Raw genomic sequence first — 25,017 nt, forward strand, 5'->3', positions numbered from 1 at the left:
CTATTGATAAATACAGTTTTGTGTCGTCAGCATAGCTGTGGTAGCTCACTTTGTGCCTTGAGATAATCTGACCTCATGGAGTCACAGAGATCAAAAAAAGCAACAGACCCGGGAGAGACCCTTGTGGACCACCATATCGAATATCACTTGTCTCTGAAGTATAATTACCAAAACTAATAAAGAATTTTCTACCTGTTAAGTAAGACTCAAACCAATTTAAGACCCTGCCTGAGAGGTCCACCCACTGACTAAGGCAATTTCTAAGAATATTGTGATCAATGGTATCAAATGCAGCACTCAGATCTAAGAGGAAGAGAACAGATAAACGGCCTCTGTCTGTATTTACACGCAAGTCATTTACTATATTAACGAGTGCAGCTTCTGTGCTGTGATTTATTCTAAAACGAAACTGAAACTTGTCAAGAACAGAATGTTTATTCAAGTGATCATTTAGCTGTGTAGTGACTGCCTTTTCTAGGATTTTACTTAAGAAAGGCAGGTTAGAAATAGGGATAAAATTTTCAAAAACAGGAGTCGAGTGTTAAGACAGTCTGAGATCACCATATCTAATGATGTGTTTACTATTTCAAGAACACTATCAATTAGCACTCAATTGAGAAATTATTTTATATAAATTGGGTAAATCTAACCTAGTGAAAGAATTTGCTTAAAATGGATCAGTATTGGTGGGATGTTCTATATTTTTTATAATGTCATTAATTTTGTGATTAAAAAATACAGCAAAAGCCTCACAGGTTTCACTGGAAGTTTTTCAAAGGCATTCCTTTGTGACCTGAGTTTAGAAAACGATCAACAGTAGAGAATAGCACTGTTATGTATACTTTTATAGAAATAGCACCACCTCTCAAGATGGACTATGTTGTACTTTGTTATTTTAGCCTTCAATATCTCATAGTTGATAATCAGTATAGTTTTTCTCCATTCACGCTCAGCATTCCAGCATATTCTCTTTAGATCAGGTCTTCCATGGTATAACAGTGCTAGAAGATTATTTAACTGCCTTTTCAGGTGCGACTATGTCAGCAGCAGCTCTCACTTTAGTATTAAAATTTTCCACCGTACTATTTATATTATCCTCACTATTGTAGTAAGCACTACAAATGGACTGGTTACTTAAAATGTCTTTAAACTCTGAGGCTGCAGATGAATTAAAGAAGTATTTTTTAACAATAGTTGTCAGTATTTCTATATTAAATAGTAAGAGAAAATGGTCAGATAAACCGATATTCACAATCTGTCTTTTAGTCCTTTAGTAATCTGTAAATCCAACGTGTGTTTTCCTTTGTGTGTTGGTTGACTAACGCGATGCCTCAGATCAAAACAGTGCAGGAGGTTCATGAATTCTTTTGCTTTCGGGTCACACTGATTATTAATATAAAAATTAAAGTCGCCAACTATTGGGAACCTGTCAAAGCTGGCAATTATAATTGACACTAAATATGAGAATTCCTCAAAGAAAGAGGAGGACTATACATGGACAATACTAGAAAGTGAGAAACTCCTTGAATCACAATGGCAAGATACTCAAAAGACTTGAATGTACCAAAGCCGACATCTTTACACTTTAACCGGCTTGATTAAAAATTTGCTAAACCGCTATTATTCTTACCTTGGTGATCCGCATGAATAAAGCTGTAATTCGGAGGTGCAGATTCAATTAAAAAAGCCGCACCATCAGAGCTAAGCCACATTTCACTTAATGCAATAAAATCAATTTTCCTATCACCAATAAGATCATTGATGGAAAACGTCTTGTTGGTTAATGCTGTAACATTTAATAAGGCCATTTTTAAAGTCTTGGAAGAGCAGAGCTGAATTGTTGGAGAGTTATGGCTGTTCGAAATGATAATTAAGTTATTTGCATTAGTGGCACTTTGTGTGGATTTTTTATTTAATCTATAGTCTGTTTTTATAGTTTTAACAAAGTGCATATCTAGAGGTGAAATGGTAATTAAATTATTCTCATTTACTGTATGCCTCACTGTCTGGCTTTTTACATGAAATGAAGTTACAAGTTATCGCCAATATACTAACAACCCAATGGTGCTTCACTCACTCAGAATATAGAACCAATGTAGGAAGAATTTTAAGATAGAGAAGCTTTTATCTGTGGCACCTCTGCACGAGAACTACCTTTTCGCACCTTTCAAACGTATGCAGTTTTTAATGTCTGGAAAACATCGGGGATTAAATTACTTGGACATCTTTACATAGACAGCATCTTTGCATCCTATGAAAAAATTACAAGTTTCCAGCAACACATTTCTTTCACTACCTCCAAATTAGAAACTTTGCTAAACAAAATCTACCCAGTTTTCCTCACCTTGCACCTACTTCTATTCTGGAAAAAATATTGATCAGTCTTGAGGACAACATTTCCATAATATATAAAAACATTTTAAAGTCCCTCCCTTTTAAAGATCCAAGAGGACAGTGGGAAGAGGATCTCTCACTCAACATCTCAGAAAAGGAATGGAAGGTAGCAATGCAGAGAATTCACTCGAGCTCCATATGTGCAAAACATACAATTATTCAACTTAAAATTATATATCGAGCACATCTCTCTCGTTTAAAACTGTCCAAAATGGTTCCAGGGCGAGATCCAACCTGCGAACACTGCAATCAAGTTCCAGCCTCAATGGGCCACGTTTTGGGCAACAAGCACCAAACAAACATCATTCTGGACTAAAATCTTTAACTGCCTTTCAGACAGCCTTGGTGTCACAATCCCTCCTAATCCACTAACAGCTGTGTTTGGTGGGCTCACAGAGGGGCTTAAAGTGGAGAAGGACAAACAAACTGTCATTGCCTTTAATACACTATTGGCACACAGACTTATCTTGCTCATCTGCAACAATCCTAACTCTCCTATTATAAGTCAGCGGGTAACTGATGTTATATACTATTTGAAACTGTAAAAAATCAAATTCCTACTTCGAGGATCTGTGTAGAACGTTTTCAAAACCTGACAGTATCTCAATAACAACATTTTAGAATAAGTAATTTAATTGGGAGACAAGACTCCTTTCCATCTTTACTACTTTAAAATGTACCTTTTATGATTACCAGGGGCCTCATACATAACACAGTGCGTAGAACTCACACTATAACATGGCATAACGACAAAAGCGGAAATGTGCGTATGCACAAAACAATCCAGATGCATAAATCTGTGCGTTCGCCATCTTCCACATTCTTCTGCTCCATAAATCTCAGTCAGTGTGAAAAGTGACACATGTGCACACGCCTGCTGCCACTCCCCAACTCCTCCCAGAATTATGCCTCTTTGAATATGCAAATCAACATAAATAGCCCTTAAGCTCAGCATTCTGTGAAAAGACAAAGGCAAAAGCACGGGGGAAAATAGAAGCATTGCAGTGAATACCAAGGGGAGGCAAGGAAAAATGTACTATTTGTTGGTTTAAACAGTGGTATAAACAACAAAAGGAAGTTGATCAAGTGACACAGAGTGTCAGAGAAACTCGAAAGGTCAAGTTCACAAAGTCGTACAGGTCCCAAAATAAAAAAGAAGTTGTCAGATGTTAAAGTCGACATGAAAAGGTGAGTCGTAGCCCACTGTCTGAGTGTCATATGAAAGCTTATTAGGGTACAGAGAAAAAAAATAGGCACATAGTTGGAAAAAAGCTTGAAATGTCAACTTTAATCTCAAAGTTTTCCCCTTTAATCACGTAGTTTATTTTGTCATTAATGTAGAACATCATTAACTTCATCTTAAAATCGTTTAATTTACTAGTTGCTCATTGCTGGCGCTGTCCACTGTGTCCTGTGTCCTGTTTAATTATTAACAATATAGATTATTTAAATGATGTTAACATTTTATCTGTATAATATAATAAACATATTTTGCTGCATTTCATCTTAAAAATATGTGCTGAAGTGTCTCAGGTTGTGCAATATTATATGTAACTATATCTCAAGTTTACAGTGAGGTGATTGTACTTATAAGTCCAGACAGTTCTACAAGGAGCCCTTGATAGACTGATTGAGTGCGTTTAGAGTTCTTGGGATGAAACAGTTTCTGAACCATGACGTCCGTACAGGAAAGGCTCTGAAGCGTTTGCCGTATGAGAGCAGTTCAAATAGACAGCAAGGCTGAGGCAGCGTGTGCTTGATGCTGTATAGCGATAATTCTCTGTCCGATCAGCTGCTGTACAGCTGTGATTCCACACTCAGATACAGTGGAATAAATACTTGAGAGTAACAACAATAAAGCAGCTGTGGTATTTGGAATAGTTTGGCCATTCTGTGGACCATTATATTGTTACAGGTTAATTACAATCAGATGCCTTAAACTAATAAACAATACTAGCCAACCCGCGGCGTAACATACGCTGCATAATTATGTATTGATGGGTGAAAACTTGCTGAACGACACAGTTGTCCAAATGGGGTGGGTTTGTGGATACCACTGTGAGTGAATGAAAAGATGGACCTCTGGAGAGAGCAACATACAATTGTCCGTGACTGAAAGCGGGATCGTCTGTGATGATGGAGGCCACGCTGGTGAAAGTTACTTCGTCGGTAGGAATAAGTTTCAGCACTTGTTCATTAAGGTGTAGCGAGTCTTCATTGTTGACGCTTAATATAGCTTGCGTACTGAGTTGTTCCGGAGTCACAGTTGAGAAACACTTTTTTAATGTCTTTTAAGCACAGGGAAAAAAATTAACATGTGAAACATCCGTAATGTAATTAGCCACCAAGAAAAGTAACATTGCAACAATGCACGCTACGATCCGATCGCTGTAAACAGAAGTGAAAACAAAATCGAGGCCGGTGCATTCTTTAACTGCCTTGTAGCGCAATGGTAGTGCTGCTGTTTTGCAGTAAGGAGACTGTGGAAGATTTTGGGTTCGCTTCCCGGTTTCTCCCTGTGTGGATAGCGCTTTGAATACTGAAAACACTGGTATATCAATGTAATGAAGTATTATTATTCTTATGCGTCCAGCGCTCTCTCTCTCTCGCGCGCGCCTGTCTGCGTGTGTGTGTGTCGCTCGCTCTCTCTCGCTCGCTGCACGTGTTCCTGCAGGCATACCAGTAAGTGAATGAAAAGATGGAACTCTGGAGAGAGCAACATACAACTGTCCGTGACTGAAAACTGGTTTTGGCAGATACATGCACATCTTTTTGAAAGTTTGTCCCTGTGCCTTATCAATTGTCATCGCAAAGGCAAATCTAACAGGAAATTGTCTTCGTGTTAAAGTAAAAGGCAAATTATCCGCGACAAACAAACTGTTTTACACGCTGCATACCAACCCGCGGCGTAGTATACGCCGCATAATCAAGTTTTTTAAGCAGAGGGAAAAAATGAACATTTGCAAAATCCGTAACGCCGCTTTCAGTAAGTACAATGCACACACGTTTAATTTGTCAGCCACTTTTTGCCAGCCGTCTTTTCTGGTTTGGGCTGCTTTTGCAGTGTTATCGCTTGTGCATATTAAATCTCGAAATCCTTCGAGTAACTAATTAAGTAACACCCACCCACCCAGCTTGTGAGAAAAAAATGTGCCCGTTCTTTCATCATTTTGTTGCAGCCTATCAAAGACTTGCTGATCATGTTTTCTAGACTCAATATACAGTGGAACCTCGGTTCACGACCATAATTCGTTCCAAACCTCTGGTCGTAAACCGATTTGGTCGTGAACTGAAGCAATTTCCCCCATAGGATTGTATGTAAATACAATTAATCGATTCCAGACCATACGAACTGAATGTAAATATATTTTTTTAAAGATTTTTAAGCACAAATATAGTTAATCATTACACCATAGAATGCACAGTGTAATAGTAAAAACATTGAATAACACTGGCACAAACACCCAGGCTCCCTGCTCAGCTGCATGCGCAGGCTCTCTCTCTCTGTCTCTCTCAGCAGCACGCGAGCCCCCTCCCCCTCTCTCTCTCTGTAACATTGTGGCAGTTGTATAAACACTTTATTTTAAAATGAGTTTTAAGCACAGGGGGAAAAAAGGAACTTTATTTAAAAGCCAACCAAGATAGTAACATTGCAGGAGTTCACCATTTTTAATCAGGCGACTGACAGTAGTGGAGTCAGGCACAGAGAAGGTCAGCTGCTGAGAAAGCGTCTCGACTGTTGCAGGGCGGTGAAGCAGGTGAGACGCTAATGAAAAAGAGGCACAGGGCTTATTGGTTTTTAAAGACTGCTTTCTTCATTGTGTTTTAACCTCAGTTTTAAAGGATTGTGCGGCTCTCTCTGTCGCGCTGCCTGTGTTTGTGTGACTCTGTAGCGCTGCCTGTGTGTGCGCGGCTCTCTCTCTCGCGCTGCCTGTGTGTGTGCGTCTGACTCTCTCTGGCGCTGCCTCTGTGTGAACCAAGGTTCCACTGAGGTTGACTAATGAAAAGTCAACGTGGCTCAGAGCTGCATGTGGACTGTGGCACAGACAAACAGAAATGACGGCATGTTTTCCAGGGCGTCGCGTCCAAGTTGGTGGGCGTGGCTCTGCGAGTTGTCGTCGTATCCAATGGTCTTAGAGTTGGTGGGCGTGGCCCCTTCTGGCGTGCTTTCCATGGGTGGCTACTTGTCTTCCAGCTTAGTGAATTATATACAGTAATCCCTCACTTATCGCGGGAGATAGGTTCCAAGGCCGACCACGATAACTGAATTTCCGTGAAGTAGGGACACCATATTTATTTAATTATTTAACGTGTATTTGGACGTTTTTAAACCCTCCTTGTATTGTTTACAACCCACCATTTACTCTATTAAAAACAGGGACAACTGCTAAGCAATATGAAATCGGTAGATAAGTTTACACTTACTGTATAGCGAAGTACACGTAGCAGCTTGTAGGCGGTCATGACGTCGTCGACCTTGTTGCAAAGATTCCTAAAGCAGATTCCATCCAGACTACTGCCTTATCACGTCCACTTGCAACTCGTTTTGCACCCTGGTTAAAGGACACTGCGGCCGTAGATCTTATATGCTTTTCCTCCTTTTTAAATAAAAAGAATCGATGTCCTGCAGCGGTGTAGCTGTTCCCTTCCTTCAGCATATCCAAAACTTTTACCTTTTCTGCAATCATTTGCATCTTCTGTTGGTGCATGGACACGGCCCCTGAAGCATTAGCACGTTAATGCTGAATGAGTGAGATGAGACTTCCTGGTTAATGCAACACTCCGTCGCTGAGCCAATCAGCAGCACACAGGAACTTAACTGCGTGCTCTGATTGGGTAGCTTCTCAGCCATCCGCCAATAGCATCTCTTGTATGAAATCAACTGGGCAAACCAACTGAGGAAGCAAGTAAAAAGACCCATTGCCCGCAGAAACCCGCGAAGCAGCGAAAAATCCGCATTATGTATTTAGATATGCTTGCATATAAAATCCGCGAAGTCGTGAATCCATGAAAAGTGAACCGCGAAGTAGCGAGGGATTACTGTATATAGATGTGGTTAATTTCAGTGTATTTGATAAAGCCGCATTAGGGATGTGGATCTAAAAAAGAAAGGATAATCACACTGGAGCAGTAGCACTGTTTTGATGCTAGGTGCCGCTAGTTTGCAAAACCGAGCGCAGAAATTGCGTACGACAGGGTATGAGCTACTGTGGAAATTTGCATGGCTTTAGGTTTTATACATCGTGATGTGAGTGTTGAAATGGGAGTACGCAACATTTTTTACATGAGGCCCCAGGTCTGTCTGTCTGTCCAATCTGTCTGCATGAAAAAATTCGGCTCCTGATTTAATTGGCCCAAAAAATAAATTTGTCACAATTATTGTGGAAATAAATTTCCAAACCTCCCATTAAAAGCACTTGTGAACTCATCTGTCTTAAAATAGAAACAGCCTCTGTGACTTCAGTTATGGATTAGCTTACTATTTCAAATTATTTTTAAGGTTGTTTCAACTTGCAGATTTTGCATTTTTCCTTACTGCTCTGACTGCTGCTCCTGATGGCCAAGCTGATCCCCATTACAAGTTAGTCAAATGCTGGGAGAGGCATACCACTACAGGCCACTTGCACCCCTGCACACTTCTGTTACTGATTGAGGTCATTTAACTGTTATAAATATAAAAAACTAGGAGGCAAGAAATTCTGTAAGTGTCACTCTGGAAGAATAAAGACACCAATTTTGTCCTCAAGATTTACGCCACACAAAAACAACATCATGGCTGCATTGTCTGCTCACTACTATTGTAAAGGTGTTTGAATTAATTGATTACACAGGAGAGCAGAACTAATTAATATAAGCTTGGGATGGGTCAAGTCAATTTGTGGGCAGAGGGTCAGAGCCGCTGGACATGCAAGAAGGATGCCACTGTGGTGTTCAGTGTCTGTGGAGTAGCAGGGATGGAGCTGAACTACAGCTGGTGTGCTGAATTTAGGAGAATAACATACAACTTAGGTGGGCTTACACTTTATCTCTGCCCAGAGCACCACCTTTGCTTCTGTGTATTTTGAGACTGAAATTCAAATATTATTTAAGATTAGTGTGTACGTTGGGATTCCCATTATAAAATAAATCAGTTCTTAGTTATTTAGATAATTTCAAAGAATTATTGGGCTTTAACTAATAATAGCTAGACAGGAAAAATAGTGCAGCTGCTTTCCCCTTTCTTGGGGTAATAATGTCTTGATTGTATGCTAGTATTGTTCATGTTGTATTTATAGTTTTATTTCTTTTGGATTTTTTACTTTTGTCGATACAAGTTTGCACATAGTGAGTAAATTGAGTGGTCTTGTATTGTTAGTAAGACTGAGAAAGAGGGAATTGCATTTTATACACTAATGGAGTGTACCCGCAAGTCATACTAATGTTATTAATGGAATTTATTTTATTTATGACCTGTTTTGAAGATTTTATATTTTCAAATAGGAAAACCTTACAGAATGATTAAGTATTTCTCTGACACTACAATGTATTGGTGAAGCTCCAGAGTGGCTTTCCATCATAGTACAAAGTAGCTGAGAATTATACATTGAGGCTTCAGCACAGATTTTAACTATATGTTGGTACATCTTTCACAAATGTTATGTTTGAGAAATCTGAACAACAGAAAGCCACAGACCCCTCAACTCCCAACAGGACATGATGTGATGTCATTTCTACATTATTTTGAATTGGACCCCACATTCTATAAAGCTACTGAGCCATTTCAAGACAATTTGGACTCCATGGCATCGTAAAGTGCTGTTAAAAAGCATGGATTTGATAGAGTCTACTAACACATGTCATTACATTTTATTTTGTCTTATTTTTGAATATGACTCCCTGTTACAAAAACATTGATAAAATGCACAAATGTGACAGCTGACTCTTAAGTAACAAAAAATATTAAAAGTGCAACAACTTTCAAATCAAATAACAAAGTCCCTTAACGCACCTGATTGTAATGCCATGCTAACTTTTTCTGACTTGTTTGCATTTCTATTTGACTCTGTACAGTTTACATATATTTTTACCTTGATAGGGGTTGGGAATTTCAAAATGATGTTTGGCAGAACATCAACTATACCTCTGCGTGTAGATTAATGACTTATTGAATGACTGCTATTGTATTGATAAATAAAAAACTTTTTAAATGTGCCATAAATCGAAGGGAGCGACTTCTTCAATTTTTGTTAAGTTAAACCATTTTCTGATTTTTCTGGGCAATCCACAGTGACACAACAGTCAGTAGCTATCACTGTGTTGCGTATTGAACATCAAAGTAAAATCTCTCTCTTGACAATTGTGTTAATATTTCTGTATTGCTGCCAAGGTGCAAGTGGCAGGATAGCTAAAATTTGACCGAGGGCAGTTAAGTGTCACTCAGAATGATGAATGTCAGTCCACCTAAAGGCATTTATTAACAATACCAAAAGAGAAAGTCCTTAAGACAATAATGCCCAGCTGCTCTCTCAGGCTATCCTCAGTGAATTCCAAAACCTCTGTCTCTCTCTCTCTCTTTCTATCTCCACATCAGGGTGGTCTGACCACCAATGCCAGTTCCAGATAAAGTTCTTTTCTTTTCTTCATTAGCCTTCACTCCTCTGTGATGTTTCTCACTTCCATTGTCTACTCTGTGTTGTTTGTGCCCTCAGTAGCCTTTAAATGGTCTATTGTCTCAAGTGGTTGTTCTCTTCTGGCCAGTAAGGCCCACTTCCCTCACCTGGAAACTGCCAGTCCGGAGGGAATTTAGAACCCGTCTGTCAAGTCCCCCACAGCCCATCTCTTTCACCTGGCACACCCTGGGTTATCCCCCTTCTGTTAGCAGAAAGCCACCACACCCTTAATGTGGGACTACTGTACTGTCATGAGAGTAACTGAAATCTGCCCTTGCAGGATATCAGACACCCCTTTATAAAATGTGGACCAAAGCACTATCCCATTTTTCCAGCAACACTGAAGAAGCATGTTGGCCAGAACCCCACCGCGATATCCAATGCTTTTAGTGTTTTGCAGTCATATGATGTCCACCCCTGTGGCTTTGCTATATAGCTGTTTAATCACCACAGCGATGGACTAACCCCATCCAATGCTTCTGGTGTTGCCTCCCCTGAAGAGGGCCTATCCACGAGATTTAGGAGTTCCTCAAAGTGCTCTTTCCACTACTCAGTTCATTCTGCTGCACATTTTTCCACCCATGTTTAAAACAACCAATGTTCTGCCTGCTGTCGTGAATTGTGGAATGGATTGCCGCAACTTTATTCGTTTCAGACTCTTTTCACCCTGAAAACTGTGCTTTGGTTTGCATACTTTCTATCTCAATTCAACCAGAGTTTTCTAAAGATAAATAAAATAATGTTCCATGATCTCACCAAAGTCAACTGTCACACAGGCCATTTTGGTTTGCTAGTGCCTACTAGTGTGCTAACATTGCTTGAAAGGCCTTTATCTTCCACTTGACAACTTCCCTTACCACCGGTACTAACCAACGGGTCCTAGAGTTGTCATCATGACAGGCACCTACAACTGTCTGGCCAAAGGTCCTTGCACTGTCTCCACTGCTCAGGCCTTGAACAGGGTCCATTTGTGCTCAACATCCCTTATATTTCTTAAGATGCAGGAGAGGCTCTTCTACCCATTTGGATCTCCCAGGTCTATTCAACAGGTACTGAATCTGCCTGAGCTAACTGACCACAAATTGTTGATCAGATGATAGCTTAGCTGTCTGGAACATTCTACCTCAGATCAGATATCGTTTGTCCTAAGGTACTCTAGTATCAGGTAAAAGTATGAGCTATAATTATGAAAGAAAGCTTACCTTAAATAGCAGGAGATGAAAATGAAGTTGAAATATAGTGAGCAGACAAAGATAGGATAGAGAGCAGGAGTCAGAGCCAGAGAGGATTTGATATCATCAAAATCAGAATGGAAAAAACAAAAATCAAAGTTGAAAAAATATTGTCAAAAAAGTCCTATTCATAACTAAAAGAGCTTTTCCCTAAGTATACTTAAATTTATGAAGGCCGTTTTTTTATTTGACTGAACAACTCTAATCGTGGAAGTTAAACAATCTCATGGCATGATGACATCATGTTAGCAATGGCTATGACAACAGTTAACAAAACACTGCCAATTAAACACTGGCGACTGTAAAATCAACAAACAAAACAACACTCCAATTACTGAAACAAAGGTAAACAAAATAAAGCAAATATGTTTAGATTGAAGCCAAAAATGAGATTAAAGGACTGCTACAGCTATTTTACACCTTCTGGCCCCTTAAGCTCCTGTAATTTTCTCCCTCTTAACTGCCTGCTGTTTGTCCTTCTATGAGGCTCACTTTACTTTAATCTGTCTGTTCTCCTAACTTTGTACTCCTATTCCACTTGCAGTGTTTGTACTCAATAAACCCTTATGCTGTCGCCCTCTTAACTGCTGTACTTTCCTTACCACTAAGAACTGTTCAATATAGAAAAACTTGCTTACTGAATATCTGCTGGTAGTTAATTTCTTACTGTCTTGTCTGCTCCTACAGCTGCTTGTGCCTAATTAGCATCTTAACGAGGGCTGCTTAGCTACGTACTGCAGAGCCCCCTTCTGTTTACTGCTGTGAAGTCAGATGTCTACCTGTATTTAAAATGAATACTTTCTTATTTATATATGAACATGCATGCCTCACTTTTCTACTAGCGTTAATGCTTGACTATAAGACTATTACAGGTGCTGGTCATAAAATTAGAATATCATGACAAAGTTGATTTATTTCAGTAATTCCATTCAAAAAGTGAAACTTGTATATTAGATTCATTCATTACACACAGAATGATGTATTTCAAATGTTTATTTCTTTTAATGTTGATGATTATAACTGACAACTAATGAAAGTCCCAAATTCAGTATCTCGGAAAATTAGAATATTGTGAAAAGGTTCAATATTGAAGACACCTGGTGCCACACTCTAATCAGCTAATTAACTCAAAACACCTGCAAAAGCCTTTAAATGGTCTCTCAGTCCAGTTCTGTAGGCTACACAATCATGGGGAAGACTGCTGACTTGACAGTTGTCCAAAAGACGACCATTGACACCTTGCACAAGGAGGGCAAGACACAAAAGGTCATTGCTAAAGAGGCTGGCTGTTCACAGAGCTCTGTGTCCAAGCACATTAACACTAGAATTACTAGAGTCTACGAAAAAACTCGTAGATCCGGTCCACCTTAAATCGCTTCTTAAATCCGTTCACACCTCTCCGCCAGTGTCTTTTGTCCTCTAAATGTGCTGATAAAAGACAAGCTGCCAGCAGCCTGCTATTCCATCCCCCCTCCGACTTAGAACGTGAACGCACTTTTCCCAGCTCATGCCTTGATTGATTGTCTGGGAGTGAACTGGAGTTTTAGACTTGAAATAATAGATCGTTATTTGGAACACACGCATTCCATGTGTGTACTGTTTCTACAGTAATCTGTGTAAACACATTGTTAAAACAGAAACTTTTTCATATTTTAGTAATAAATGTTACAAAATGTAGGCATAAACTATAGAATGTGTAAAGCCCAAGTTCCTAAGATCAAATAAACACTTCTACAAAAGCTTCACACACCGCACAACAGCTTCCGTGGCGTAGCACGCTAAGATTTGCCTCTCAGAGCGAGTAGCTTTTCTCTGCCTCACAAACATGAGTTCAATTCCCCGCTGGGGATAAAGTGTTACTTGTTTTTTTTCTTTTTAACGTCAAACGGACATAAAATTTGTAAATTGGTATGCACTGTTAGTTAATGAGATCGTTATATTTTCATGTGGGATGCTCCTTTTAAAATATTTTTTTAACAATTGAGACTGCAATTAACATGAACAACTGTCCTTATAACTTATTTTTTCAAGATCCATAACACACAGACAGACAGAGCACTGCGTAATACAGAGACAGACAGGCAGAGATATACAAACAAACAGGGAAGGCACATGTACTGAAAGAAAAAAAAAATCAACGTGCGCGTTGTTTCTGTAGCACTGAATAAGCTCACCCGCTCTAACATCACCCCTCCACGATCTGACTCTCTAAGCAACAGCACAAGTACAGACACAGACCAAGTGTAATCAAGAGTCCTGGTTCGACCCCCACTCACTCCTATATTTGCCGTTTTCAGTAGTAAGCTGCTCTTTTTGTTAATATTATACAGTACACACATGCACTTGGTTTGCGTCTGTACTTGCGCTGTTACTTAGAGAGTCAGATCAGTAGGGAGGGGTGATGTTAGAGCGCGTGAGCTTATTCAGTGCTGCAGGAACAACGCACATGTTGATTTTTTTTCTTTCAGTACATGTGCCTTCCCTGTTTGTTTGTATATCTCTGCCTGTCTGTCTCTGTATTACGCAGTGCTCTGTCTGTCTGTGTGTTATGGATCTTGAAAAAATAAGTTATAAGGACAGTTGTTCATGTTAATTGCAGTCTCAATTGTTAAAAAAATATTTTAAAAGGAGCATCCCACATGAAAATATAACGATCTCATTAACTGACAGTGCATACCAATTTACAAATTTTATGTCCGTTTGAGGTTAAAAAGAAAAAAAAGAAGTAACACTTTATCCCCAGCGGGGAATTGAACTCATGTTTGTGAGGCAGAGAAAAGCTACTTGCTCTGAGAGGCAAATCTTAGCGCGCTATGCCACAGAAGCTGCTGTATGGTGTGTGAAGCTTTTGTGGAAGTGTTTAATTGATCTTAGGAACTCGGGCTTTACACATTCTATAGTTTATGCCTACATTTTGTAACATTTATTACTAAAATATGAAAAAGTTTCTGTTTTAACAATGTGTTTACACAGATTACTGTAGAAACGGTACACACATGGAATGCGTGTGTTCCAAATAACGATGTATTATTTCAAGCCTAAAACTCTAGTTCACTCCCAGACAATCAATCAAGGTATGAGCTGGGAAAAGTGCATTCATGTTCTAAGTCGGAGGGGGGATGGAATTGCCGGCTGCTGGCAGCTTGTCTTTTATCAGCACATTTAGAGGACAAAAGACGCTGGTGGAGAGGTGTGAACGGATTTAAGAAGCGATTTATGGTGGGCCGGATCTACGAGTTTTTTTGTAGACTCTGGTAATTCTAGTGTTAATAGAGAGGCGAAGGGAAGGACAAGATATGGTAGAAAAAAGTGGATAAGCAATAGGGATAACCGCACCCTGGAGAGGATTGGGAAACAAAACCCATTCAAAAATGTGGGGGAGATTCACAAAGAGTGGACTGCAGCTGGAGTCAGTGCTTCAAGAACCACCACGCACAGACGTTTGCAAGACATGGGTTTCAGCTGTCGCATTCCTTGTGTCAAGTCACTCTTTAACAAGAGACAGCGTCAGAAGCGTCTCGCCTTTGGACTGCTGCTGAGTGGTCCAAAGTTATGTTCTCTGATGAAAGTAAATTTTGCATTTCCTTTGGAAATCAAGGTCCCAGAGTCTGGAGGAAGAGAGGAGAGGCACAGAATCCATGTTGCGTGAGTTCCAGTGTAAAGTTTCCACAGTCAGTAATGGTTTGGGGTGCCATGTCTTCTGCTGGTGTTGGTCCATTGTGTTTTCTGAGGTCCAAGGTCAACGCAGCCGTCTACCAGGAAGTTTTAGAGCACTTCATGCTTCCTGCTGCTGACGAACTTTATGGAGATGCAGATTTCATTTTCCAACAAGACCTGGCACCTGCACACAGTGCCAAAGCTACCAGTACCTGGTTTAAGGACCATGGTATCCCTGTTCTTGATTGGCCAGCAAACTCACCTGACCTTAACCCCATAGAAAATCTATGGGGTATTGAGAAGAGGAAGATGCAATACGCCAGACCCAACAATTCAGAAGAACTGAAGGCCACTATCAGAGCGACATGGGCTCTCATAACACCTGAGCAGTGCCACAGACTGATCGACTCCATGCCACGCCGCATTGCTGCAGTAATCCAGGCCAAAGAAGCCCCAACTAAATATTGAGTGCTGTACATGCTCAGACTTTTCATGTTCATACCTTTCAGTTGGCCAACATTTCTACAAATCCTTTTTTTGCATTGGTCTTAATTGATATTCTAATTTTCCAAGATACTGAATTTGGGACTTTCATTAGTTGTCAGTTATAATCATCAACATTAAAAGAAATAAACATTTGAAATACATCAGTCTGTGTGTAATGAATGAATCTAATATACAAGTTTCACTTTTTGAATGGAATTACTGAAATAAATCAACTTTGTCATGATATTCTAATTTTATGACCAGCACCTGTATATGGCACTCTATTCAATACACTTTTATATGCCTTGACTTTTTCTCCTACTATGGAACTGCTGTTACTGGTAGTTTTAATTATTTGTCACTGCAATGCCAGTTATTTACTTAAACAGATGCCGGTGTACTGCTGCTTACTATCCTGCCTGGGTGACACAAGTTGGAATACAAATAACAAGAACAAGTACAAGTAATAAGTACAAGCTTTCCAAAAGCTCCTCCAAACACTCAGCTGGGTGAAAAAAAAACAAAAACAAAAAAAACAAAAACTTCTAAAAGGTATAATAGGCACAAATGGAGGCCCAATGATGTTTTGCAGAATTTGGGTGAACAAGGCTTGATGAGCTCTGTTGAGATGATTGACCTTTTCTTTTTAAAACTTACCTTATTATTTTCTTTAATTTCCAGTTAATTTCTTTCGTGCCTGGAACCTGCTCAAGGAAACAGGTAAGATAAATGCTTAAATATAATGTTACAGAAGAAAACAAACATTACAATAAAAATGAAGGAAGACAGTTCTTGACAGACATAACCTCATTTACATTGAGACTGTAACACATGACTTGTTGTCAATAAAAGAAGGTCACACAAGGATGAATTAGAGAGGGGACATTTAACAGTCAGCATTTGTCAGCATGATTCAGTCCTGGTCTCCTACCTGGCTCAGATTTATTCTTGGTTTTTTAATCTTTTTTGTTACCTTTAAATATACTTTTTAACATTGGCATAAGTGTGTGTGTGTGTGTTTTTTTAACCTTTTTTGCTTCTGAAATATTATTTTTTTGTTATTAAATCTATTTGTGATGGTGTTCTGTATGTAATATTGTGTTGTTTATTTATTATTTTGTTACTTTCTATTATGTTAAAAATATCTGAAGTTTTATTTATTATCTGCTCTGTCTACTCATTGTGGAGCCCAAGGAGGCGGGGCCATCTGATTATGCAGCTGGCAGAGGGGACTGCACTCAGTGCTATAAATGCAGGAGCCGCTCTTCTTACAGCATCTTCAGCACTGACTTGCTTGGATTCCTGTGTTTTTGGTACTCAGCCACAGCAAGAATGAAGGCAGATTTTTAATGATAACGCTTCAGGTTTAGGGCCTATCACACCTAAATGTTCATCTTACATTTTAGCTCTAGATCAGAATGCTCCTAAACCTCTTGAAAAGTTATTTGCCATTACTTTCAGTCACACTATTCACATCTAAACATTTTAGCACTGAGTGGTTTAGTAAACTCCTGCATGTAACATTTTTCAAGTGTTTTCAGCAAAATGCTAGTTCCACCAAAGCACATGGTAATGTTTTTGATGTGGTTTTACAGAAAGTCACTGCCTCTTCCTCGATGAGAACTACAAAAAAAAAAAGACATTGCTGTTGTTGATGCGCGTGCTTTGGCTGTCGTCTGAGAGCTGTTGAGGGAGGCATAAAGTATAAAAGTAGCTTGTAGTCAAGTGACAAGAACTGAACAAAAGTTATAATATATGTATACATTTAGTGTTAATCAAGTTAAAGTATAGTAAGTTTAGACCAGATGTTTAACCTAAAATCAGAGAGGTAGCACAGAGCTTCACAGCATCACAGCTATGCCTAAAATAACAATGTCCATGGAGAAGAAAATGGCATTGTGGAAAAATGTTAAAATATTTTAGCATCTTTAAATGGTAGTTTGTACACAAAAATTGTCATCAAAATAAGATTCTGTAACCTTAAAACCTCTTAAATGTACCAACATGTCACTTGGTTTATTATTTTGATTTCTGGATTTCTTGGCTTTTGACTCCCATCTTCTGCTTTTGTGTTATTTGGATTTGTATGTTTTATGTTTTGAAAAAGGCAGAACCTCTTTTTGATCTTTTTATCTGCCTTGCCTTTTGTTATTCCCTTTCTCTTTAATGAATTGTTCATTGTTAAACTTTCTTTGTTTTCACTTGGCCATTTTTAGCATTGAAATCCTGTTTCTTGAGTTGTGGGTTCTGGCTACCTGGGTGAGGCTTGTTTTTGAGACTGACCACTGAAATCATTTATTTTGAGGCTGGTTTCCCCTTTTTTTTTGAGAAAGCACTAACTTGGTTGGATTCCTGTGTGCGTGTGACAAGTGACAAGAACTGAACAAAAGTTATACTGTATGTATACATTTGGTGTTAATGAAGTTGAAGTTTAGTAAGTTTAAACCAGATGTTTTAACCTAAAATTAGTGAGGTAGCACAGAGCTTCACAGCATCAGGGTCTGCATAAGGTTTGTATGTTCTAACCTTGAATTTCTGGATCAGTGAGTGTGCTTAACTGCAGGTTATTACCTGTTTGAATACTGGAAATGTGTCCAGTGGTACTTCTTAATGAACAAAATATGTCTAATCCTCTGTGTGCTGTGAAGCAAATAGCATCTCACCCCTTTTTCCATTCCCAGCCTGAGCCCCTGAAGATTTGTGGTATGAACATTGGCTGCTGCATTGCCAGGTCACTGTGTCAGTATACTTATAGCAAATAACCAGAATAAAACTAAGCTGACACTTTATGAATTGGTTTCTGGTTACTGAATTTTCTGATTGGCTCTGTAATTGAGCCCTGCAAAGGACCACCATACCATTCAGCATGTTTGCTTTTGCCTTACACCCAGTACTGCTGGTATCATCACTGTCTCCCTGTGACCCTAATCTGGGTACCCCTCAGCACAAGCAGGATTAAATGTACAGTATATATCAATGACATCTGCTCAGTTCTTGTCACTTGATTGCCTGCTAGGCACCTGCTTAACCTCTTCGTCAATAGCTGTGACTAGAAGAGCAGATCACACACCAGCATGATGTTGCACTGACAATAACAGGAATATTTTTTTGGTGAAATAATGTGATTTTTTTTTGAGTTGCAGAATAAGCTTCATAAATATCTTACAGACACTCTCACAAATCACTGCACCTACATGCTTATCCACACGTATATGTGATCCTGGAATTTTTAAGGATGCTTCCTAAGTTTTCATAGAGTGTCCTGAAATGTTCTCTAGACTCCATTTACTGCAGAACAGGGTGAACCCAACATGTCACTCACAATGCTGATGATTCAGTCCTGTGATTTCCAGGAATAAAAACACTAAAGTAAGAGGAGACATTATGGAGACGCAACAATCAATTCACAACCCACAAAATGATGACAGAAAATGATGTCAATCTATTTTCTCTGAAAAATGCTTCTTTGAAAACATTTTAAATATCCTGGAAAAACACCTGAAAAACAACAGAAACCCCAAACAAATGCAGAAATGTTACAATGCTCAGATGTGATTGGGCCCTAAACCCTTGCAAAATCAAAACCAGGAAGTCTTAACTGATCTGGTGTCAAGAATAATCAAAATCCCAAAAATGAAAGTTCAAAGAAAACAAAACCCTAAGTTTAAACCAGAAGATCAAAAAAACGATTATAAAGATAAATAGTAAAGGTTTTTATCCAGAACTCACATAACCAGGAAGTCTCTGAGCTGACCCTCTAACTCTTGGCATCATAGGCTGTAACCTCTGGTTGTCCTGAATAGCAACGTGCCTAGCAACAGCACACAAACTATGCCTAAAATAACAATGTCCATGGAGAAGAAAATGGCATTGTAGAAAAATGTTAAAATATGTTAGCATCTTTAAATGGTAGTTTGTACAAAAACTGTCATCAAAATAAGATTCAGCAACCATAAAACCTCTTAAATGTACCAACATGTCACTTGGTTTATTATTTTGATTTCTGGATCTCTTGACTTTTGACTCCCGTCTTCTGCTTTTGTGTTATTTGGATTTGTTTGTTTTATGTTTGAAAAAGGCAGAACCTCTTTTTGATCTATTTATCTGCGTTGCCTTTTGTTATTCCCTTTCTCTTTAATGAATTGTTCATTGTTAAAGGACCTTTCTTTGTTTTCACTTGGCCATTTTTAGCCTTGAAATCCTGCCTCTTGAGTTGTGGGTTCTGGATACCTTGGTGAGGCTTGTTTCTGAGACTGACCACCGAAATAATTTATTTTGAGGCTGGTTTCCCAGTTTTTGTGCTTTTTAGTGGGGCAATAATAACAACAATTTTCTTATTACATTATTAATTCTGCTTTGGTTTCATTGTATTTATGCAATATTGTGTTGTTTAATAATTATTTTTGGTTAGATAGTATTATATGTAGTAGTTTTCTTTGTTTCTGTTTTTGTCCCTTTATGTAGAGCCAAAGGGGACGGGGCCACCTGATTATGCAACAGGAGGACCACCCCCAGCATTATAAATGGGGGAGCTGCAGTTAACACAGCCCCTTCAACATTGTGCTTTGTTTTGTGATTCTTTTAACCTCCTTAGTGTTACATTTTTTTCTCAGAGAAAAACTAAAAAGCTCAGCATTTTTTGTCTTAAAAATTACTTTTTTTTATTAACTCTCATCTTTTTATTGCAAAACACTAAGAGAACAAAGTCATAAGTGTAGAAAGTGTAGCACAAGACGGTATTAAGAGGCCAGGAGAAGATGTTCTCCACTGTTCCTCGGGTAACACTCGGCCTGACGCTTACACAAGACCCCGCTATACCATTATCTGAGTAACACTCGGCACTGACGCTGTTGGGACTTTTACAGCCCCAGTAAACTTCAGCTCTTGCTTTTAGCACTGCTTTTACAGGCCAAGTGATGCTCGGGTCTAACGCTAAGCTGGTTAATATTTTCCTAGCTTTTCATACCACTGCAGTGTTTACTATTTTCTGGTTTCTGATTTATTGGATTTGTTTATTTTTTGTTTTTTCCTTTCAGGTCAAACCTTTTTTTCCTCCTTTTGACCTGCCTTACTGTTCCTTTGTTCTGTTGTGTTTTGGAAAACACACTTTAATATAAAGAAACTTTATATCGTTTGTCCCAGACCAGAAGTTTCTACTGTTTTCCTCAACATTGGAGAACATTTTTGATATTTTTCAAGTGCAGTTTCCACTTTAATGTTTGGGTGCTGAAACGCCAAAGGGAGCTGAGCCTAATGGTTGAAGCAAGTTGAACCACAAATAATTGTAATTACACAAGTCCTTAAACTAAACTGGAGTTAAATATGTTATTTCTAGCCTAATGTACATAAAAAGTAAAAATGGTCATTAGCACACCTGATAGTTATGATTTAAAGTGAAACTTGATTGCTTAATTTAACTTTCTTTAATGTATTAATTCACTGTTTTTTCATTGTGACATTTGCACACACTATTCATTGTTAAAAGCTCATCAAGTTCTCCTAATTAATGACAATGGCAGACTTTGTGCTCTTACAGGATGGTGTTGAGGTGGCTTTCAGGTGACGGTGAGCATTTTAAGATCAATTTGATTTATTTGTGAACACCGATCAGCTGTTACTGACCTTTAGGACAGAATCCAATTCCAATCCAAACTCCCTGCTTTTTGGGTGGACAGATGTCTTCTGAATGTCCAGGGGTCTTTAATGACATTCCCAGCTAATTCTAGATTACATCTGACTTCAGTATGCGACATCTGAAATGACCTCAACTGGTTAGTTTTAATATTTTTTCAGCTCTCCTGTTCCATGCTCTGGGACATTTTGTTTTCAGTGTTTTTTGTAGTAGAGACTCCATTTTATTGTCATTTATTTTTCATGTTATTTTTGTTTTAAAATATTCCTAGCTGCTGCTTCACAAATTCCATAGCCACTGGAAAGGTTCAAGTGTTGAGTATGACTTTGACCATTCAGATACGTCAGTTTAAAAGTTGTTTGAAAGTAAAAGCAGAAACAGCCGCACCAAACTAAAAATAAAAAGTGATAATAGCACACTCATACAAAAATGTCATTTCTGATGTTTCAGTTTTAAGATCATATTTTAGTTATGTTTCCTTAAGTTAGTCTATAGGCTATTACATCTTTACAACACACAGTTTTGTGTAACTAACATGAAGTCTTTCTCCTAACTAACTGAGTACTCGGTTGTTACATCACAAATATGGCAGAGTTTATAAGAAGCTCCCATTAGTGTGTTAGCTTATAAGTGATAAACATGGACTGCTGCCTCAGTGCTTCCTGACAAATTCTGTTTTCCTGAACTTAAATGTGTTTTAAGAAAATGGAAGTGATTTGTTACAGGTGGACAAGAGGAGACCGATACCTCCAACATAGCAGACTGTGTTTGTCACGCTGCCACCATTTATATGAACAGACTTTGAGAAACGAGGAATCTATGAAAGCAGACAAAGCAGAAACATTTAAAGAGTAACCTCACAGTAATTGTCTCTCTCTTTTTTTTCTTTCAGAGATGACACAGCATCCAGGTATGTTGTCACTTGGGTGACTTTTCATTTGTTTAATTCAGTGACAGTGAACAGTAAAGTTGCAGGTAGCATCAACCTGAGAGTTAAATATGTGACTTGAGTTGCCGATTGTCATTGCACTATGACTGACCAGAGTTTAAGAATATGAAGCTGTAATGAACACTTTACAGTCAGCTCAATAGAGTGAAAATGGAAGTAAAAATTTCAGAGAATTCACCTACATGACATTTTCAGCTTTGTCTCTAATTTTATGAGCCATACATCACTCCACCAAAAAAGGAAATGATTTCATTTTAAAACAGTAGGAATAATATTTAAAAATAAATAAACTATGAACAAGCGTAAACATATGAAAGATTGCAGTTTAATTACCTTCTCACTGAAGCTGAATCTCCTCATTTGTTTTATTAAATCCATCAACTGTATTTCTTTGTGTTGATTTTAAAGTTCTAATAAAATAATATATTTTAAAAATGTAAAGTCACATAAGATGACAGCCAAAACTTAAATTGAAAGGATCCTCTTTGTCATGAACCCATGCTGGGTGTTATTTAGTATTTAATTCTCATAGGTTTCTAACTTTTGTCTGATTATAGCTTCCATAATTTTGCATAGTATATGGTACTAATGCTGGGCTACACAAAACTGAAAAATTGACTTTACTTACAAAAGTAGGCCTCAAAGCTCAAAAGAAAGGCTCCCAAATGAAAATTTGGCCTGGCCCTGAAAGTCAAGAGGCAGGCTTGCAAAACCAAAAAAGGGAGGGGAACCTAAATAGCAAGCATTTCTCCATATAATAATTAACACTAGAATTAACAGAGCCTATGAAAAAATTCGTAGATCTGTCCCACCTTAAAACGCTTCGTATCTCTCTGTCAGCGTCTTTTGTCCTGTAAATGTGTTGATAAGCAGCAAACAGCAAGCAGCCTGCTATCACATCCCCCACCGGCAGACAGTTTTCTCAGCTCAAGTCTGTTTACCTGTGTGTCAGTTGCTTAGAGTTATTTAGAGTGAGAAGTCAAGCAAATTGACACCTTTTATAAATACTATATCATTATTTGGAACACGTACATTTCATGTGTGTTCTGTATCTACAACAATCTATGTAAACACATCGTTAAAACAGAAACATTTTTCATGTTTTAGTAATAATTGACAAAATGTAGACATGAAGTGTATAATGTGTGAAGCCTGAATTCCAAATATCAAAGAAACACTTTCACAAAAGGTATAAATATAACAGAACAAGTGTATTTTTTATAACAAGAACAAGGATATATTTTTATTCAAAAATATAACTACAGAAAAACAACCCACATTAGGGTGCGACATTGACACGCACTTGCTACGACAGCTTTGGTGGAGCAACGGTATCAACTGTTGACTGGTAATCAAAGCTTCACTGGTTCGATCCCGGACAAGTCCGTTTTGAGAAGTGAGCTGCTCTTAATCTTACTATTTTAGAATAAAAACATACATTTGATTCCAGTCTGTAACAGTCGATGTAATTTATGATATTTGTAAAGGTTAGCTTTGGTTTTTTTTATTCAGTTTTATTCTCTCAGCCAAATCCAGCCACCCTACCCCCTCCCGCATTTGACACTGCTGTTTTCACATAGACAGTGAACAGACATAACAGATGTAAACTCAAATCATGACGATGATTCTACATCGGATCAAGAATGCAATTTTGGCATCGCTGTACTTTGCATATGTACATGGGAAGCTCTGCACTCATGACTTTACGCTGTAGGAAGTAAGTAAATAAAGGTAAATAGGTAAATAACATTCCCATGTACATATACAAAGTACAGTGATGGCAAAATTGCATTCTTGATCTGATGTAGAATCGTCGTCATGATTTGAGTTTACCTCTGTTATAGCGCGTCTATGTGAAAACAGCAGTGTCAAATGCAGGTGGTTTTGGAGGGGAGGGGAGTTGGGATCGTGAACGCGGCTGAGAGAATAAAACTGAATTAAAAAAAAACAAAGCTAACCTTTACAAGTATCATAAATTACACTGGCTGTTACAGACTGGGATCAAATGTATGTTTTTATTCTACAGTATAATAGTAAGAATACATGCAGCTCACTTCTCAAAACGGACTCCGTCTGGGATCGAACCCGTGAAGCTTTGATTACCAGTCAACAGTTGATACCGTATATTTTTGAATAAAAGCATATTTTTTGTGTTATATTTGTACCTTTTGTGAAAGTGTTTCTTTGATATTTGGAATTCAGGCTTCCCACATTATACTCTTCATGTCTACATTTTGTCAATTACTACCAAAACATTAAAAACATTTCTGTTTTAACGATGTGTTTACATAGATCGTTGTAGACACAGAACACACATGAAATGCATGTTTTCCAAATAATGATATAGTATTTATAAAAGGTGTCATTTTGCCTGACTTCTCACTCTATACAACTCTAAGCAACTGACACACAGGTAAACAGACTTAAGCTGAGAAAACTGTGCGCCGGTGGAGGATGTGATAGTAGGCTGCTTGCTGTTTGCTGCTTATCAACACATTTAGAAGACAAAAGACGCTGGCGGAGAGGTGTGAAGCGTTTTAAGGTGGGACGGATCTACGAGTTTTTTCGTAGGCTCTTGTAATTTTAGTGTTAAAGAGCTTATTAGCAAAAGTTTCAAAAAATAAACAAGAATGAAAGATTTCACAAGATTTTGCCTTCAAGTGGCAAGCCCAACATTTAATACAATCCAGTATTCAAAATCCAAATAATCAGAAAAGAGATCCAACAAAAACCAAAATCCAAATGCAAAACCTGAGATTGAGAGCTGAACAACTGGAGTTGAAAACTAATGCCTCGGTGTAGGACCAAGGTTTCTTCTCATGATGTGGAGTCTTCACAACAGCATGGCAGTCCAGAAAATTTAGAGGCTCACCTAAGCACAGCCATGCCCCAAATCTTACCAGAGCAGGTAATAAATATGGTGAGCTGGAGAAACAACAAAATATCCACAAATCTATCAAAAAAGCCCCACAAGAGGGTGAACAACTGTCAGCCCCTGGCCTGTGCATGAAAAGACAA

At 38.4% G+C, this 25,017-nt stretch overlaps 1 protein-coding gene across 1 annotated transcript in view; it reads left to right on the forward strand.

The window, feature by feature from the left end:
* The window catches only part of LOC114643525 (butyrophilin subfamily 2 member A2-like), an 80,285-nt gene extending 58,027 nt beyond the window's left edge, over positions 1-22,258 (forward strand). The window contains exons 6-7 of the mRNA XM_051926447.1: positions 16,100-16,138; positions 21,943-22,258. Of these exons, the coding sequence (XP_051782407.1) occupies positions 16,100-16,138; positions 21,943-21,980 (77 nt within the window). The 3' untranslated portion in view covers positions 21,981-22,258. The remainder of the gene's footprint in view (positions 1-16,099; positions 16,139-21,942) is intronic.
* The last annotated feature ends 2,759 nt before the right edge of the window (positions 22,259-25,017 follow it).

The sequence above is a fragment of the Erpetoichthys calabaricus genome, chromosome 4 (genome assembly GCF_900747795.2).
Source record: "Erpetoichthys calabaricus chromosome 4, fErpCal1.3, whole genome shotgun sequence".
Lineage (NCBI taxonomy): Eukaryota > Metazoa > Chordata > Cladistia > Polypteriformes > Polypteridae > Erpetoichthys > Erpetoichthys calabaricus.